This window comes from Fukomys damarensis, unplaced genomic scaffold, assembly GCF_012274545.1.
Source record: "Fukomys damarensis isolate Sample0158 unplaced genomic scaffold, DMR_v1.0_HiC HiC_scaffold_35, whole genome shotgun sequence".
NCBI lineage: Eukaryota > Metazoa > Chordata > Mammalia > Rodentia > Bathyergidae > Fukomys > Fukomys damarensis.
Genome location: NW_022900947.1, coordinates 57,830,567 through 57,848,356, shown reverse-complemented (window position 1 = coordinate 57,848,356; position 17,790 = coordinate 57,830,567). Strand labels below are relative to the sequence as shown.

General features: G+C 36.4%; 1 protein-coding gene across 4 annotated transcripts in view; it reads left to right on the top strand.

Annotated features, from left to right (window-relative positions):
* Window positions 1–17,790, top strand: part of Ankrd17 (ankyrin repeat domain 17) — a 154,654-nt gene that overhangs the window by 49,281 nt on the left and 87,583 nt on the right. For all 4 annotated transcript variants that reach the window (XM_010610877.3, XM_010610875.3, XM_010610879.3 and 1 more), the window contains exons 3-11: window positions 645–801; window positions 4,524–4,671; window positions 4,896–5,043; window positions 6,097–6,330; window positions 8,983–9,077; window positions 10,724–10,961; window positions 12,732–12,923; window positions 13,263–13,372; window positions 15,883–15,970. In XM_010610877.3, the coding sequence (XP_010609179.1) occupies window positions 645–801; window positions 4,524–4,671; window positions 4,896–5,043; window positions 6,097–6,330; window positions 8,983–9,077; window positions 10,724–10,961; window positions 12,732–12,923; window positions 13,263–13,372; window positions 15,883–15,970 (1,410 nt within the window). The remainder of the gene's footprint in view (window positions 1–644; window positions 802–4,523; window positions 4,672–4,895; window positions 5,044–6,096; window positions 6,331–8,982; window positions 9,078–10,723; window positions 10,962–12,731; window positions 12,924–13,262; window positions 13,373–15,882; window positions 15,971–17,790) is intronic.

Genomic DNA, 17,790 nt, shown 5'->3' with positions numbered 1-17,790 from the left:
TCTACTTCTAACTTTTTTCTCTTTTGCTGTTTTGATATATTTGAGTATATAGAGGTACATGTATATAGTTTTGTTTTTTTTTTAACATACAACCTAGACTATCTTACTAGGGCATTTTTCTGGTCACGAGTGATAGCCCATTCTTAAATAAAAGTGGACATTCACCAGAAATGCAGGAACAGTACTGGTACTACTGGCATCAGATGAGTCAAAAATAATTTGTAGGACTCTTTCTCCTCCTTTCTATTTTTCTGTTTTCTTCTGTCGACTTTATTTTGGGTAGCCTTTTTCTGTATATGGTGATAAAAGGGGCTAAATAGCTTATGACTCACATTTTACCAATTTAGCAGCCTTTGAACATAGGTTCTTCCAAAGACATGGCAAACATCTAAGTGAGGACTCCTGGTTGGTCCAGCGCGGGCTGAAGATCCAATTCTTCAGCATTTCAGGATCCTATACTTAGGAATTACATGTAGAACTAAGAATTTTAGAAAATTAGAGTTCATTTCCCAGGATGATAGAAACTGTTACATCTTGTTCACTGCACCATTTGGAAGTTATTTGTCCAAATACTTAAGTAACTTGAATTTTGCTTTGTTTCTTCTTTTGGGCATATCCATATTGGTGTGGAAATAATGTAACAGGAATAGGCAAGTTATCAACGGCCGATGGGAAAGCCTTTGCAGACCCCGAGGTGCTCCGGAGGTTAACGTCCTCGGTTAGCTGTGCGTTGGATGAAGCTGCTGCTGCACTTACTCGGATGAGAGCTGAGAGCACAGCAAATGCAGGGCAGTCGGACAAGTAAGTACTGTTTCACTGTGAAAGACTGTTTTCTTAAAAACAAAAATAGCTGATATTACTGGGCATTTATTTTGTGCCCAACAGTGCTAACCACTTAACATATAACATATAATATTGTATTTGTATTCATAAAAACATAAGTCATAGATTTTATTTCTATTCCCATTTTGTAGTTGAAAGCTAAGAGCTAGATAACTTTATGAAGATGCCAAGTGTCAGTGTCAGTATATGTCTCACTGCACAGCTTATTTCTTAATCAGTATGTGTTGTCAAGATCTTTTGCTTGCTTACATTTTTTTTATGTATTGGTGACAAAAAGTAAATACTTTCCAGCCATACCAATTTCCAGTTCTTGTGCATAGTTCTGTGACCATTTTAAAGGGTAAAGTTTTGGGTGTTTTTTGGTGTGTGTGTGTGTGGGTGTGTGTGTTTTGAAATGGTACCTAAACGTTCCCAAGGAGCTTTATTTTTGTATCTTCTGTAATTTCATGTATATAGTACATTTGAGTTTGTAAGGGTTGGTTAAATATTTTGCGACTTCTCTAAGGTTTTCTGATGATGTTATAACAATGGCAATTATATCATCTCATGTATAAAAATGGATATGAACTCGAAGGAAGAAATTGGAAAGGAATCATTCTTGTTGCTCTTTCAATCATATGTGGTGACTTTCCTTCTGACTAAAGTGAAGCTATTTTACTTATTTTAGCAGTTAGGAAATTGGAGTATTCTGTTACAGTCTTGCCTTGTTTAACAATGGGATAATCTCTTTTTTCTCTCTTTGTGGTGCTGGAGATGGAATCTGGGAAGGCTGGCTTACTGATCTATATCCCCAGCCCTGTTTCATTTTGGGACAGTGTCTCACTGAATTGCCCGGACTGGCCGGGAGTAGCTGGGATGACAGGCATGCACCCATTTGAGGGTGTCGTCTGAGAATGCATCCTTGCATTGTTTTGTGTGAACATTGTAGTGTTCTTGTCGAACTAAGCTACACAGTCACAGGGTGATGATCTTATGGGATGAGTAGAGAGAGAAATGTCATTTGAAGAGGTAGAGAGAAAATTGTAACTTTAAGAGCTGACTTTTAAAAATACAAAGATTTTCTTTATAGTAAAATTGTCAGATATTTTTTAATGTGATGCCAGCTGAGGCAGGTGAGGAAGAAAATTAAAAACACTTTGAAGAATATAGTAAAGCTAGTTCAAGCAGGAAATAGAAAGTAAAAAAGAAAAAAAATCATGTTATTTTACATTGAAACAATAAAGCATTTGCCACAGTCATATTTATTCAGCAGAGCCTGAAAAATATGGTGAGTATAGTACAGTGAAGTGCGGAGAGTGCTGCGGTGGATTTTATGTCAGTTGACACAGTGCCATGGGCCACCTTGATCAGCCCCTTTGCTCAGAGTGCTCAGGCTCCGCTGCAGTCAGTATAGGTGAAGGGTCGTGGTAATGCTACCATGCACTTATGGAAGTCGATTGAAAAGTCCAAAGAGTTGAAGAGGGTACACGCATGAAGAAGAAATGAGAGAAGTGAAGGGGAGGAAAGGTGTGTTTGGGGGGCTGGTATGAGGGGTGGAACTCAGGACCTTACACTTTCAAAGCAGGCATGGTGCCACTGAGCTAAATCCTCAGAGGAAAGGTGTGTTCTTACACGAGAAGTATATTTAGGCAGGATTTGTCTTAAACTTGCTTAAAATTTAAAACCTGGGACATAGAATCTGTCAGTGTCCTAAGAGGCCTTCTAAGTAGCAAGCTTATGAAGTATGATTGGAGACCTTCACTTTGCTAAAGGTTGATAAGGAGACAGTACAATTAACAGGTTAAATACATAGTGTGATACATTGATAAAGACTGTGGGTTTAAAGTAAGAATGTGGGAACTGCTGATACAGTGTTTGAATTGGAGGTCGTGTTGCGATTTTGACAGGTAAGTCAAGGGAGCCCTTATAAAAGATGGCTGTGAGTGGGAGAGGACCTGTCTGCACAAACAGTGAACCCAGCTATAACATCTTGAGGTTGGAACTTATTACAAGGGGGTATCAAAAGATACAGTGAGTGTTTAAATTTTAAAATCTTACTATAGAGAAAGACACATTGCCATGAAAGATGGAACAAGTGTGTGAAGCCAGAGGGAGTGCTTTGAGGGGGATTAATGGCAGTGTTTCTTTTACTGTAACACATTTCAAAAGTTTGAACACTCGCTTTATGTTATGATCAAACTCCTGTTGATCAAATGTTTATGGCAGTTTCTGTCAGAAAGATGCAAGACCAGTGGGAGAATATTTTTGTGGGGATTAGTGGCAAGGTGTCTTTTGCTGTAATAATTTTTTAAATTTAAACATTCAATGTAGAATTTAATTTTTGGTTATATCAGGTGTCATATTTGATACCAAGAATGGTACTGTAGGGTTGGGAATTTAGTCAGTGGTTCTGCTCCCAGTTTCGCATGTGCAAGGACCTGAGCTTGATCTCCAGTACCAAAAAAGAAGAAGAAGAAGAAGAAGAAGAAGAAGGGCACTATAGCTAAAGTAGAAACAAGAAAGAGAGTAGGGGATGTGTGGCCAGAGGGGTGAAGGGAGGAGAGCGTATGGTATTCTGCCACTGAGCAGATCTTTTGTATAAGGCTTTCACTGTGGTTAGAGGACTCTGAGCAGAGGAGTGCCATGATCCTTCTAAATAAGGAACTTTGGCTGGCCATGAGGGTACACCTCTAGTCACAGCACTCAGGAGGTTGAGGCAGGAGGGTCACTCTGAGTTTGAGCCCAGCCCTGGCTACATAGTGAGTTCAAGACCAGCCTGAACTAAATAGACCCTGTCTCAAAAAGCAAGGAAAAAAAAAAAGGGAAGGGGGAACTTTGCCTTGTTGTAAAGCATCAGAAGGAGAGCAAAGGTGAAATCAGAAGAGGCTGGTTAGCAAGCATTGCCATAATCTGGGCTAAAAAAAATGTTGGTCTTGAATCTGGTAATGAATGCAGAGATAGAAAAAAAGATGATGAATACGTGTCTTTAATAACTAGTGACAAGGCCACGTTTCCAGATAGTGAAAGAGGAAAAAGTGAGTTTTATTTGAAATAAAGAGATGAGTAACAGCTGTGTAATTTTACAGTGAATTCTTCTCCAGAATTGAAAAGAATGTATGTAGTAATTGTTTTGGGAGTTTTAAGGGTGAGACCTTTCTCTGTCTAGTTTTCTGTTACTCGCATCGAGCTTTTTCCTGGCCTGGATCTCCCCTCAGCCACGATTGGGTAAGGGCTATAGCTCATAGTACAGCATTTGTCTCTCATCCGCAAGGAAGTACAGGCATGTACTTGCTTCAGCACAGATGCCTCGTTAGTTCCTCCATGTCACATGCTCCCTTCTTACCTAGTGAGAGAATCAATAGGCCTTGGACTTACACAGTACCTGCCATGCTTATTGTATTCTCTATTTTTAAAAAAATTCACATAAAATTTTGTAATTTCTCCACTTAAATTCTGCTTCATCCTTCAGTTGCATAACTGAGAACCTTTTTAGAATATTGATCATTTTATCAGTGACTATAATGTACAGATTTCAAATTGTGTGAACTCAGTTTTAGCTTTCTTTTTGTTAAGAACCGTTACGAGTTCAAATAATCATTCATGTTTAACACTGTTTTCAAGATTAGCATTGAATACCAATACATATACTGTGCATTTTTTATATTCTTAAGCCCTGATCTTATAATATTTCTCCCTGACAGCCGCAGTTTGGCAGAAGCCTGTTCAGAAGGGGACGTAAATGCTGTGCGGAAGTTGCTCATCGAAGGGCGGAGTGTCAACGAGCACACCGAGGAGGGGGAGAGCCTGCTTTGTCTTGCTTGTTCTGCTGGGTACTATGAGCTTGCACAGGTTTGTGTTATCAAAATAAACTTTTACCTTTTCTTTAAATCTGGCCTTAGTAAGGAAAAAATAAGCCCTTTAAACTATTGTTTTATTAGATGATTTTTTTTGTGTGCTTATAATGAGTCTTTTACTGTGAGTGAATACACGGAATGTGTTTTAGTTGAGGCTCTGGGTTCATTTACCAGTACTGCCACCCTAAATTGATGAAATTACTCTTTTTCCTTCACCAGGTCTTGTTGGCAATGCATGCAAATGTGGAAGATAGGGGAATCAAAGGAGACATTACACCTTTAATGGCTGCTGCTAATGGAGGACATGTCAAAATTGTGAAGTTGCTGCTAGCTCATAAAGCTGATGTCAATGCACAGTCTTCAACAGGTCACTCATTTCTGCTAAGTATTCACATAAAATTTTGTAATTTCTCCACTTAAATTCTGCTTCATCCTTCAGTTGCATAACAGAGAACCTTTGTAGAATATTGATCATTTAATCAGTAACTGTAATGTACAGTTATTTATTACCCTTCGGTAATAAATGTTCTACACAGAAGTGGTCACTAGTGATGCTTTTATATTCCTTTATGTTTTAGAAGTGCCACACGCTTATATTTAAAGGATAAAGAATATATTTTTTTATTAACTTTCTCCTGCTTTCTGAGGGCAGTTACTGGCCTTTGAAGGTTCACATCTGGAAGTAGAGTGGGAAGGGACACACCTCTGACCCACGTTTTTCTGTTCTTCTACGGAGAGGGAAGGGGGATACAGAAAATAGAAGGATATGTAACAAAATGCTGGTGTCATGACTTTAAACTATTACTTTCAAGCTTGAGCCTAGAGAGATTTGTGTAAAGTTTCTAAAACTTTTTGAAAAATATTTATTTTTTCACATAAGAATATCATTTATTATGTTTTAAATAAGATTTAAAGTCTGCATGAATTCTTGTACTCAAAAGGTTCATTTTTATTCTGACATGGGGATTTTTATCAAAAAGAATGGGTTTGAAATTTTCATTTTGATCAGTTAACTTGTGTTGAAAGTGATACTGAAAACAAGTTACAATTAAAATGAATGGTATGAGCTATGAATGATTAATTTTAGCTATATAGTATTTAAAAGTAATGCTTGATAAACTGTTTTGATGGAATATCTTTTTTCTCATTTGAAAGAGAAAAGTTCATTTCAGAGCAGAATTGCTCAGTTCTACCAGTACAGTCTTGATAAGTATATCAAATTTCTGGTGTGTATTTGATTTATGGGAAAAAGAAAATAAGACTTGATTTGAGAAAGGTAAAGTATAATAAGTAAAAATGTATGTACTTGTTTATTTAATATTATGGTTGTAGTCATCCAATTTTTTTTTCTCCTTGATGTAAATTAGATGCTGAGTTTTAGAGTCTTTTGTTACTGTCTTTTTGTTTTTCCTCATAATAGGCAACACAGCACTGACATATGCTTGTGCTGGAGGCTATGTCGATGTGGTAAAGGTGCTCTTGGAATCCGGTGCTAGTATTGAGGACCATAATGAAAATGGTCATACTCCTCTCATGGAAGCTGGAAGTGCTGGACATGTGGAAGTAGCCAGATTGCTGCTAGAAAATGGGGCTGGCATTAATACACATTCCAATGAATTTAAAGAGAGTGCTCTGACATTAGCTTGTTACAAAGGTATTGCATAAGCCTTTTTTGAAACAAAGTTTTTAAACCAATGAAATTATAATTATTATATATAATCTGGGTTATAAAATAATAGTAAACATGATAATCATACATATTATGTAATTAAATTTATTTAAGTAAAGTATTTTAATGTTTAATATGTAAGTTTAAAATACAGATTCAAATATTGTCAATACAAAATGCCTAATAAACCGGGATTTATCTCAGTGGTACTGCTGCCTGCTTCATAAGCACAAGATCCTGAGAGTGATCCCTGGTACAAAAAACATAATGTCTAATGATCTAGTTTTATTTGAAACCATTCAATTTTAATATGAATTGTGATTTATGATGGCTTTTGCAGGTTGGGAACGTTTTGCCTGGTGATATTTTAAATGCTAGCCAACCTGCAAATACTGATAATACAGAAAATACCCTACTCTGGGAAAGCTAGACAGTTGCATAAAAAGATGCCTGGTCAGCAGATAAATAATGTCATAGGGTGTAGGGTTAGGGAACATTTGTACCCAGGGGTGTTCTACCATGAATTATATCTCCAGCCCTGTTTGTCTTGAGACTTAGTCTCACTGAGTTAGTTGCCTGTGCTGGCCTCAAACTTGTGATCTTTCTGCCTCAGCTTCCTGAGTAATACCGATTATAAGTATGTGGCCACCACACCCAGCTAATAATATAGATTCTTGAGACAACCACACAGTCAAACATTTCTCAGGCTCCACATGCATGGCAGATAAATGGCAATAAAGTAAGGTTTTATACTTTAAAAAAGAACAAAAAAGCAAATGCCATGTAACTTTATGTCTGTATAGATAATCATTTGTGTGTTTCATACCATCATCAGTATTTGTTTCCTATAATGACTGGTCCATTCTTGACATCAGTTTGTCAAGAAAATGCTGCTGTCGGGTGTGGTAGTGCATGCCTATAAATCCCAGCACTCAGGAGGCTGAGGCAGAAGGATCACTGCAAGTTTGAGACCAGCTTGGGCTACATAGTGAGTTCCAGGTCAGTCTCAACTACATAGTGAGACCCTGTCTCAAAAAAAAAAAAAAAAAAAAGCCTGTTATAAGTAGGAAATGTAAGGACGTAAGGGTGTACTCACACTTGGGCACTGATACTTGGCTTGCACAGCTTGTGCATGGGTGCTTCCTTAAATTTTGCACTCTACCCTTTGCTTTCCCCCACTAGTCTTGACCCTGGTGTTACTAGCCAAGTTTGTGTGATGTCTTTTAAAATAATTTCCATTAAAAACATGATAAAGTAGGGCCGGGAATTTAGCTCAGTGGGTTCCACTGCCTGCCTCACAAGTGCAAGGTCCTGAGTTTGATCCCCGGTATAAAAAAAAAGGTAAAGTAATGTTCATATGCATAAATGACTAAAACTGAAGTTAATTTTGAAAAAAAATGCACTTTATCTAAAGTACTTTTTATTATCTGACAATAGCGGGTTGTCAGATGAGGAGCGCAGCTAAAGTCCCTTCACTGGCCCTGCTCCTAATTAGCCAGAAGATGATTTTCATTGGTGAGGCAAAGAAAGACGTTAAGACTGAGGCAGGCTGACTGGGTGGCTCTCCCAAAACTTTTGAATCTAGAACTGGCCATTTTCTTCACTGAGTCCCAGTTGGCCAGAGGACATTGAGTGAGGCTACATTGTAACTACTCCTGCCTCTCCCCTTTGCTTGCAGCCCCACCCTGCTTTCCAAAAGTGGCATCGGACATTGGGGCTTCTAGAAGCTCGATAGAGAACTGAGCTGGTGGAGAACCTCTCTACTACTTTCAGGGATCCATGAACCTTTTCCTTTCCTGTTTCTGGTGAGGTTTCCTAGGACATAAATTAATATGGAGACAGAATAAATACATAAAACTCAGGCTAAGATTGAGCATTGATGTGGCTATTTGGAAAGGGAGAGGAAAGGGAAGAAGTAGGTAGCAAAATCAAGATGAGACAGAACCTGCATTTTTAAGTCTTATCTGTTTACCTGACTCTACTATTTCCTCTAATTCTAGTTGGCCACAAATTGAATATAGCTCATTCCAGATAAAGCTGGGGGAGTCCTTTTTCTGTTGTTTCTTGCATGTTATCTGAAGTTCTTTTAAAGTGTCATTGGTCTTCTTTTTAACCACTCATGAAGTATCTTTTTGAACTGAAATATGGTTTTTTTGAAACTATATGTACATGTGTTTGTCTAAATAAATGTTGTTTTCAAGAATAATTATAACCTTATAGTGCAATTCTCAGTATTTAAGTAGATTGTGCTTTAAAAGTTTGTTATTAGAATTTAAAACATTTTATTATAGCAGGTTGAATGATTATCGTATAGGCTACTAGTTCATGAAAGCTTATTTACTCTGTCACATAAATAACACATAGCATGCCCAGGCTAATAAAGTGCTCTAGAACGGGTAGTCCAGGTGTGGGATGTGACATTACCTTTGCCCCTGCAGCAGGGATTCTGGGAGCGGCATTCCTAGGGCACTAGGGTAAGGCTTCATTTGTATAATTTGTGTTTGACAGTTGAGAGGAGCTTGAAGGTGGCATTAGTATTATGCTTATAAATTTAATGTTGCAAGTTAAATTATTGTTATAACTAAATTATTTTTGATATCAAGTATATCTGAGTAATTCTACACATTTTTGGTGTAGGACACCTAGAGATGGTGCGGTTTCTTTTGGAAGCAGGGGCGGATCAAGAGCATAAAACAGATGAAATGCACACTGCTCTAATGGAGGCTTGCATGGTAAGACTGGTGAGGTGCATATGTGAAATGATGTTTATGTACATGAGGTAGGGCAACAGCTAGTGTCTTTGTGTACACAGATTGTTTATCATAACTTTATTGTGAATCTGAACTTCCGGTATCTGACTTATCAGTAGTTTCAAAGCTATTGGTGTCTGTGTATTGCTTTCTCTCACATAACTCTATACTGGCCTTGTACTTGGCACAAAAGTGATTCTTTGAAAGGTTATTTGTTACTGATAAAAAGGAAAACAATCCAGAGTATATACACAATTCTGAGGATAACGTGAACCTCAAACCAAAAATTAAAGGAAAATTTAAAAGCAAAGTATTATTTGTGTTGTATAATTATTCCTCTGTCATTTATTTTTTCTGACCCATGGCTTCCTTTTTTAGGAATTGTTTTCGGAATAGTTCAGTAATAGTACTCTTAATCCTTTGTGCCTTAGGTTACAATATGTGACAAGGAGATGGATCAGACTAAAACAGATATTTCTGAGTATAACTTGCCAAAGACATAAAAAAAAGTCATGAATTTGACATTTCTTTTGTCATCTTCCCATTCAAGAATAAGTGTTGAGCTGGGGATTTAGCTCAGTGGCCTGCCTCGCAAGTGCAAGGTCTTGAGTTGTCCTACTGTCTGCTTCTTATTAAATTATTCTTTTAAACAAGATAAGTTTTCTTGGAAGTTTTTTGGGTTTTGTGTCTGTATAAGTAGGTAATATCTTTCTTTGGGATTCTTATGAGGATTAAATAAAGTGTTATGTATAAAACACATCAATACTTTAACAATTTTAAAAGAAATTTAAATTACTATTCTTTATAGAGGGGGGCGCCTGTGTGTAGTTTTAGAAATTAAAATGGAGTATTGTAGCCAGACATAGGGGTACAATCCTGTTGTCTGAGCACTCATCTTGAGAGGCTGAGGATTCAGGATTACTGCAAATTTGAGGCCAACCTGAGTTACATAGAGAAACCTTGTCTCATTTAAAAAAAAAGAAAAGGAATATTGTATAGACCTAATCGATATGCACTGGAAGTAAATATGTAAAGGAAAGATGTGTTAGTAGGGTCCAGACTTGGAAGACTTTCTAAATAATTGAAATTTGCTTTTTGAGACAGTCTTGCTATGTACTTCAGGCTGGCCTTGAACTCATGGTAATCCTCCCGGAATTTAAACTATGCTCAACAGAGAAAATACTTGGTCCACATTTTGTTCGTCTCATACTTAATGGGTCATTCTCCCCCACTGCTCCAAAAAGTATTGTAGTTTTCTCTTAGTCCCTAAACAGAAGTTTGCTTGTTCTTAAGATTTTTATGAAACACTAATTTTCCCTAACTGATGAATTTTAGCACTTAAGTGTGTACCATCCATTGTTATTATCTCTTGTCTCACAATGTGTCTCTTATTTCATGTACTTACTGATTTTTCTTCATGTATAAGCCTCTTGATTAAAGATGTTTCTACTTGTTTTATACCCTCAGCTTCTATTTCCTAATTCTATTATGAAGGGATATAGGGAGTAGTTAAATATAGGTCTTATTTGAGTGGAGATTGGTAAACTTTATTGCATAATTAAGAAGTCTTTAAAATTTTAAGTGTTTTTATGGTACTGATTTAATTTTTTTAATTGCATTATGATTAGGACGGCCATGTTGAAGTAGCTAGGTTACTTCTTGACAGTGGTGCCCAGGTGAACATGCCTGCAGATTCATTTGAGTCACCGTTGACTTTGGCTGCATGTGGTGGGCATGTGGAACTTGCAGCTTTACTTATTGAACGAGGAGCTAGCCTGGAAGAGGTCAATGATGAAGGGTACACACCTTTGATGGAAGCAGCTCGAGAAGGACATGAAGAAATGGTAGCATTACTTCTAGGCCAAGGTAATTGCATCAGCTGAGACACAATACCTGTGAATGTGTAAAATATGAGTACAGTTTTATAAAACTGAATTTCACCCCTCTAGTAGATTTGCAGTGAGATGTTATTACCCAAATTTAGGAAAAAAATACTTGCTATACAAAATGGTTTACCTTGTTGTGTTAAAACCACTTAGACTTCTTTAAAGCTTTTAGAGTGATGTGCTGTGTGAATTAAATGGAATTTCAGTTGTCTTAGGCTTGTAGGTTACGGAATGACAACATTTTTCAGGTCAGTATACTGAGGGAATTCTCTGAGGGCAAAATGCTTACAACTCTATGATAGAATTAATATTTCATGAAATAGCAAGGGGACCAAAGGACTGACATGATGAGAATGAAAAATGCATATCAGAAGCTGTCACAAAGCTCTCAGTTGGGACAAATGAAACAATTTACTATCAAAATATCCTCAGTTATTTATAACCTGGTTTTATTTTTACTTTAATAGTATAGTTTAAAATCTGGAAAAATTTAAGAGTAGTGACAGTTTTTAAAAGTTTTTATTTAGGTGTAATATTAATTAGAATTTTAAAAATACAGATTTTAGATGAACTTCAGATATTTCTAGCTAAATGGGCAGACCTTGAGACCACACTCTTAAGTGAAATAAATGGGGCACACATGTTTAAATACCACATTGTTTCTTTAGTGTGAGAAACCAGAAATTGAAATAAGGACTAAAATGTCTTGGGAAATGAGAAGAAAATGTTCAAATAGTAATGGAAACAAGGGAGGAGGGAGACGGAAAGGAAGGAAGGGACAAGAAAATAGAAGCAAAAAAAAGGAAACAGGATTTGTACATAGGGAGGGGAAGGGGCACTAGGGGAGAGAGGGAATGTGAAAAAAGAGGTGGGCTGTTACCACATACAGGTGCAAATTCCCTACAATGAATGTGATCATTGTGTGTGCCTAAAATGTGCTAATATATATTTTTTTAAAGTATAGGTTTTGGAACAATGTCACAGATTTAATGACAGCTCTGTTGCTTGCCAGCTTTGTAACTTTAGACAAATCTCTTAATCCTCCGTACCTCTGTTTTCTCATGTGTAAAGTTGGGTGCATGAGAGAACTCTAGATGTAGATGTATAGTTTTTTTTGTTGCTGTTTTTGTTTTTTTAAGTTTTTGGGGGACAGGGTCTCACTATATAACTCAGGCTGGCCTCGAACTCACTAACCCAGGCTGGCCTCAAACTTGTGGCAATCCTCCTGCCTCAGCCTCCTGAGTAGATCTATAGATATCTATTAATAGAAATTACAGACTCTTAGAGCAGTGTTTGTGATAGATTGGCTGTTTGGTGTTAGCTGTGGTGATGGTGATAGTGATGGCAATGTTGCTGTGACTGTGGGTGAGTTAACCTCAGTTTCTTAAGCTATAAAATAACCTAATGATTTCTAAAGTTTATTGAATATTGCTGAGAAAGAGCTTTTGAAATGTTAGTTACTGTTGTGATCAGTGTCTGTTGTTTTTATCTTTACTGTAAGTGGGGGATAGCTTATTTTTCTGCATCCTTGTGTCATATGACACTTAGCTTGTGGATGAATAAATTCTGTGGATATAGGCTTAGTAGTTTTTTTTAACTGCTTTAGCAATAGAGGGGATGTACTTTTGTTATTTAGTGTTGACATAATAAACTTGTTCATTTATGAGATACAGTTTATTAGGAAACAGTCATATTTTGCTTGTGTGCAGAATAAGTTTATCAATTTTTAAAATTAGAATTTTTCTTTTAGGAGCAAATATCAATGCACAGACAGAAGAAACTCAAGAAACTGCTTTGACTCTGGCTTGCTGTGGAGGTTTCTTAGAAGTAGCAGACTTTCTGATTAAGGCAGGAGCTGATATAGAACTAGGGTGTTCAACTCCTTTAATGGAAGCTGCTCAAGAGGGTCATTTGGAATTAGTTAAATACTTACTAGCTGCAGGTAGGTGCTTGCACATTTGGGAGAATTTTTTATATCATTTATTTAAGTTAAAATGCCATGAAAATTTTTTTACTATATGATGTACTGATATGTATTAAAAGAAATGGGTAAAATACGTTTGTGTATATTTTGTATAACTTATCTTACTGTCCTCTTAATTAAAAAGTTTTATTTGTAGCTTTTTCTTTTTGCTTTTAAAGATGTTGACAGTATTCTCTGTGTCTAGAAATAATACAAGTTTTTTCTGATGAGGTTGTATGGCTTATCTAGACAGAAGAAATTTCTATATCCATTTATGTCTTGTGCCTCTTATTAAATATGTACTATTAACTGCTTCAGGAGCTAATGTTCATGCAACAACAGCAACAGGAGATACAGCACTAACATATGCCTGTGAAAATGGTCATACAGATGTAGCAGATGTCTTACTTCAGGCAGGAGCAGATCTGGTGAGCTTGTTACTTTTGAAATCTTATATTTAACAAAAAAATAGGAATTTAACTAAAACTGGAGAGTGTCTATGAATGGTATTTCTTTACTTCCAATTTCATGGATGGGGGCATTCTGTATATCCTGTAGTCATTTTTTCCCCTTGTACTGCTCGTTCTGTTATATTGCTCTTAGTAGGGCTATCTAATCCTCTATACCTCATCCTCCACAGAAAATTTTAATACTATTAATGTTTCATTAGGTATTTACTTAGCTATTTTACAAGCTTTTCTTTTCCTTTTTTTTTTTTTTTTTTTACAAGATTTTCTAATTTTGTATGAAAGGGCAAATGTGGCCTAATGGTTTTTCTAGTACAAGTTAGGAGATAAATTGTGCCTACAGCCTAAGCAGGGATAAAATAAGTACTAAGATCTGTGGTGAGTACTGGCGATCCAGAAAGATGTCGCAGAGAAAGTACAGACAGTAAAGAATGTCAGATAAAACATTTGACAAGATACAGTACTGTGGTTTGGGTTGAGAAAGGTTTAAAAAGGTAATGCTGTGGAAAAACAGATACTGTTGAAAAAAATTGTACAAGTACAGCTGAGAGGTAGGAAAGCATAACACAGGTGCAGCCAGTCTTTCAGTTGTCTTTTTTTTTTTTTTTTTTTTTACAAGATTTTCTAATTTTGTATGAAAGGGCAAATGTGGCCTAATGGTTTTTCTAGTACAAGTTAGGAGATAAATTGTGCCTACAGCCTAAGCAGGGATAAAATAAGTACTAAGATCTGTGGTGAGTACTGGCGATCCAGAAAGATGTCGCAGAGAAAGTACAGACAGTAAAGAATGTCAGATAAAACATTTGACAAGATACAGTACTGTGGTTTGGGTTGAGAAAGGTTTAAAAAGGTAATGCTGTGGAAAAACAGATACTGTTGAAAAAAATTGTACAAGTACAGCTGAGAGGTAGGAAAGCATAACACAGGTGCAGCCAGTCTTTCAGTTGAGCCTGTGGCGGAGTAGGAGTGGACAAGCATAGGTGGTAGTTACAATGTAAGTATATTTCCTTGGGGATGAACTTGAGTCCAACACACAAATGAATGTGCTTTCCCAAAGGAGTTGAACGTGTATGACAGAAATGCACATGCAGGCAAAAATAGCCTTCTCTAATTTCAAAACTGTAGTAATGCATTAGATTTTTCAAAAGAATTACATTATCATTGTATATCCTCTTAGATTTACATTTGTTAATGCAATTCTTAAAGACCTTGGACAAGTTACATTCTAGTTAGATTTGTACATAGGTCTCTCTTGTTAAACTTAGGCCTTCTTCAGTTTAGGAAGTATTTCCACTGTTTACTTCCATGAGTATGAAATATATAGTAACACAGTTGTTAGTACTTGCTTGTTAATAGAAGTAAGGAGAACTTAGGGAATGGTTTCACAGAAAAAATAATTTTTCACTAGACATGAGTGCCATACAAAATATATTTTCCTCAAATACTTATATTTTAAGGCCTGAAAATTTCTCTAATAGATTCTCAGTTACCCAGCAATGATGGTAGATTCTCAGTTATTTTCTGGATTCTCCAGAAAGCTCCAGTAACATCTTAAAATCGGTGATTTTAGAAATAGCTAATCATTAATTAATACTGTTATTTTTATTTTAGGTAAAAAAATATAGAAAACAAAGTGTATAAAGACAAAAACAATATATATAGAGAGATAGGTTACAAATAATGAACTTCACATAGAATGCTTTTTTTTAGAGTGCCAATCATTGTTCAAGTTCCAGAATCATTTTTGTAGTGTTAGAAAAATTGCTAGATTTGGTGAGAATTTCACTATACCATAACTCAAGTTCTTTTTAGTTTTTGGAAATAGGATCTTGCTGTCTTGAACTTGAGCAGTAGTACCTTTGCCTTCTAAAATATTGACTTACAGGCATATGGTACCAGGCCTAGCTACTCTAGTTATTAGTTACATAGAATAGGTTTTATTTTTTCTTAACTTTGTTTTAGCTTGTTGAGGTAGTGTCTCATTATGTAGCCCAAATTGGCCTTGAATTCACAATGCTCCTGCCTCAGCCTCCCAAATTCTGGGATTACAGTTGTATACCGACACACCCTGCTCTCCATAGAACATGTTACTGATTGGAGATTTTTTTTTTTTAATTAAAAAGTGTAGCCAAGGATTTAGCTCAGTGGCACTGAGCCTGCCTCACAAGCACAAGGGCCTGAGTTTGATCCCAAAACAAAAACCAAGAGTGTGTTTTGCCAGGCATGGTGATGCCGGCTGTAATCCTAGCTCTCAAGAGGGCTGAGGCAGGAGCGTCACTGGGAGTTTGAAGCCAGCCTGAGATACACAGTGAGACCCTGTCTCAAAAACAAAACAAAACAAAAGGAATATTTTAAAATTTGATTCTCAAAGCATGACATTTAATTTATTTAGATTTAGAGTCATTGTTTTTCAGGAGAAAGAATAATTGTTTACTAGCAATTAAATGTAAAGTATGTACTTTTTGTTACAGGAGCATGAATCTGAAGGTGGAAGAACTCCTTTAATGAAAGCTGCAAGAGCTGGTCATGTTTGTACTGTTCAGTTCTTAATTAGTAAAGGTAAGTTCATCAGGCACTTGTTTATTCTCAGAGATGTCTACTTACTGTACCCTAAGACATTTAGAGATAGAATGGTAGTGAGCATTTGGGGTTAGTATTCTGTTAGTGTTGTCGATCAACACATTACAATGCACAGAACAGTTTTATATAACACAGAATTGTCATGCCAAGTAGCACCCTAGTTGAGAGATGCTTCAGTAAAGAGTTTCTCAATGTAATGCATTGAAGGCTTTAGATTTTAAACTCAAAAGTTTGTTCTTTTTCATGTAATATAGTATGTATTATCTTGAGCTGGGTGTGGTAGTGCATTACTATAATCTCAGCATTCTGGGAGGCTGAGGCAGGAAGACCAAAAGTTTGAGGTCTGTAGGTCAATATACCAACATATCAGGAAACAATACCCTGCCTCAAAAAATGGAAAAGGGCCGAGGATATATATCTCAGTGCAGAAGCTCTGGGTTCAGTCTCCAGTTATGCCCTCATGTGCACACAAGTGCACACACGCACACACATGCACACAGCACACAATTAAAATACGTGTTTTTATGTTTTTGCAAGTAAAATAAAAATTGTGCAAGTCCCGTTTTCAAATTTACTTGGCTCTGGGTTTTTTCTATGCAGACATAAGGGGATGGTTATAAATATGGCACAGAAAATGTTCAAAATTAAAACGTGACAAATACAGCAAAATGCATGAGGATTTTTATTCATGATCAGTGATTCTAGTTTGAACACCAGAGATGTTAATTGTGAAATTCCTTATTACTTCCCCTGAGTTTTAGTTATAGTACTTTTTCATGAAGAATTCATTACTTTTTTGTTGTGTTTTTGAGAGTGATCCTTGCTTTTTAGTGCAGGTTGGCCTGAAGCTCACTATGTAGTCCAAACTGGTCTTGAACTCATGGCAATCTGCCTGCCTCAGTCTCCTGAGTGTTGGATACATGCTCAGCTATTATTATGTAATTATATGTAGGAAATTAAAGATTTTACCTTTGAATCCACATTGTAAGAGAAAAACTAATGGCTATGTACAATTTTAAAAGGGAGTACTTTTCCTTTACCAAAATAATAAAGAAATCATAAATTTGATATTGTTTAGAGGTAAAAAAAGAAATGTCAGCCAAATTATTTTAGGCTGTTTTGTTTTGGTATTGGGAATGGAATCATGGACTTTGCACTTGCCAGGCAGATGCTGCGCTTATGCCCTTTAGGCATTTGTTCTGAGCATACATTTGTGACATATAATTTTAACAGAATTTGCAAAAATAGAGTTGTGGCCTGGGTGGCGTGGCACACACACTTATAATCCCAGTATTCTGGGCAATTGTGGAAGGAGGATTGCCAAGTTTGATCTCAGCCTAAGCAGTTGAGTGACTTAGTGAGACCTTGTATCAAAATTTAAAAATGGCTGAAATGTAGCTCAGCCTAAGGCCCTGTATTTACTCCCCAGTAGCACACACAACAAAGAAGTCAGATGTGGTAGCATGCACCTGTTATCCCATTGCACAAGAGGCTGATGCAGGAGGATTTTTGAAAGTTCAAGATCAGTAGTGAGTAGATCATTAGGGAGTTTAAGGCCAGTCTGAACTACAGTGAAGACCTTGTGTCCAAAAAAAATGTCTAACCATAATGCCCTCTTTGGAGGAGTTTAATTCTAGTTTCTTTCTGCTATTTTATTTCCATTTGCTACATTGCCTCTGCAATAATCCAAATCAGCTACAGATCTATGTTATTTCTTAACTGAAAAAAAATAGGTGATACTACTCTACTTATTAATTCTGTTTTTTTTTTTTTTTTTTTTTTTTTTTTTTTTTTTTTTT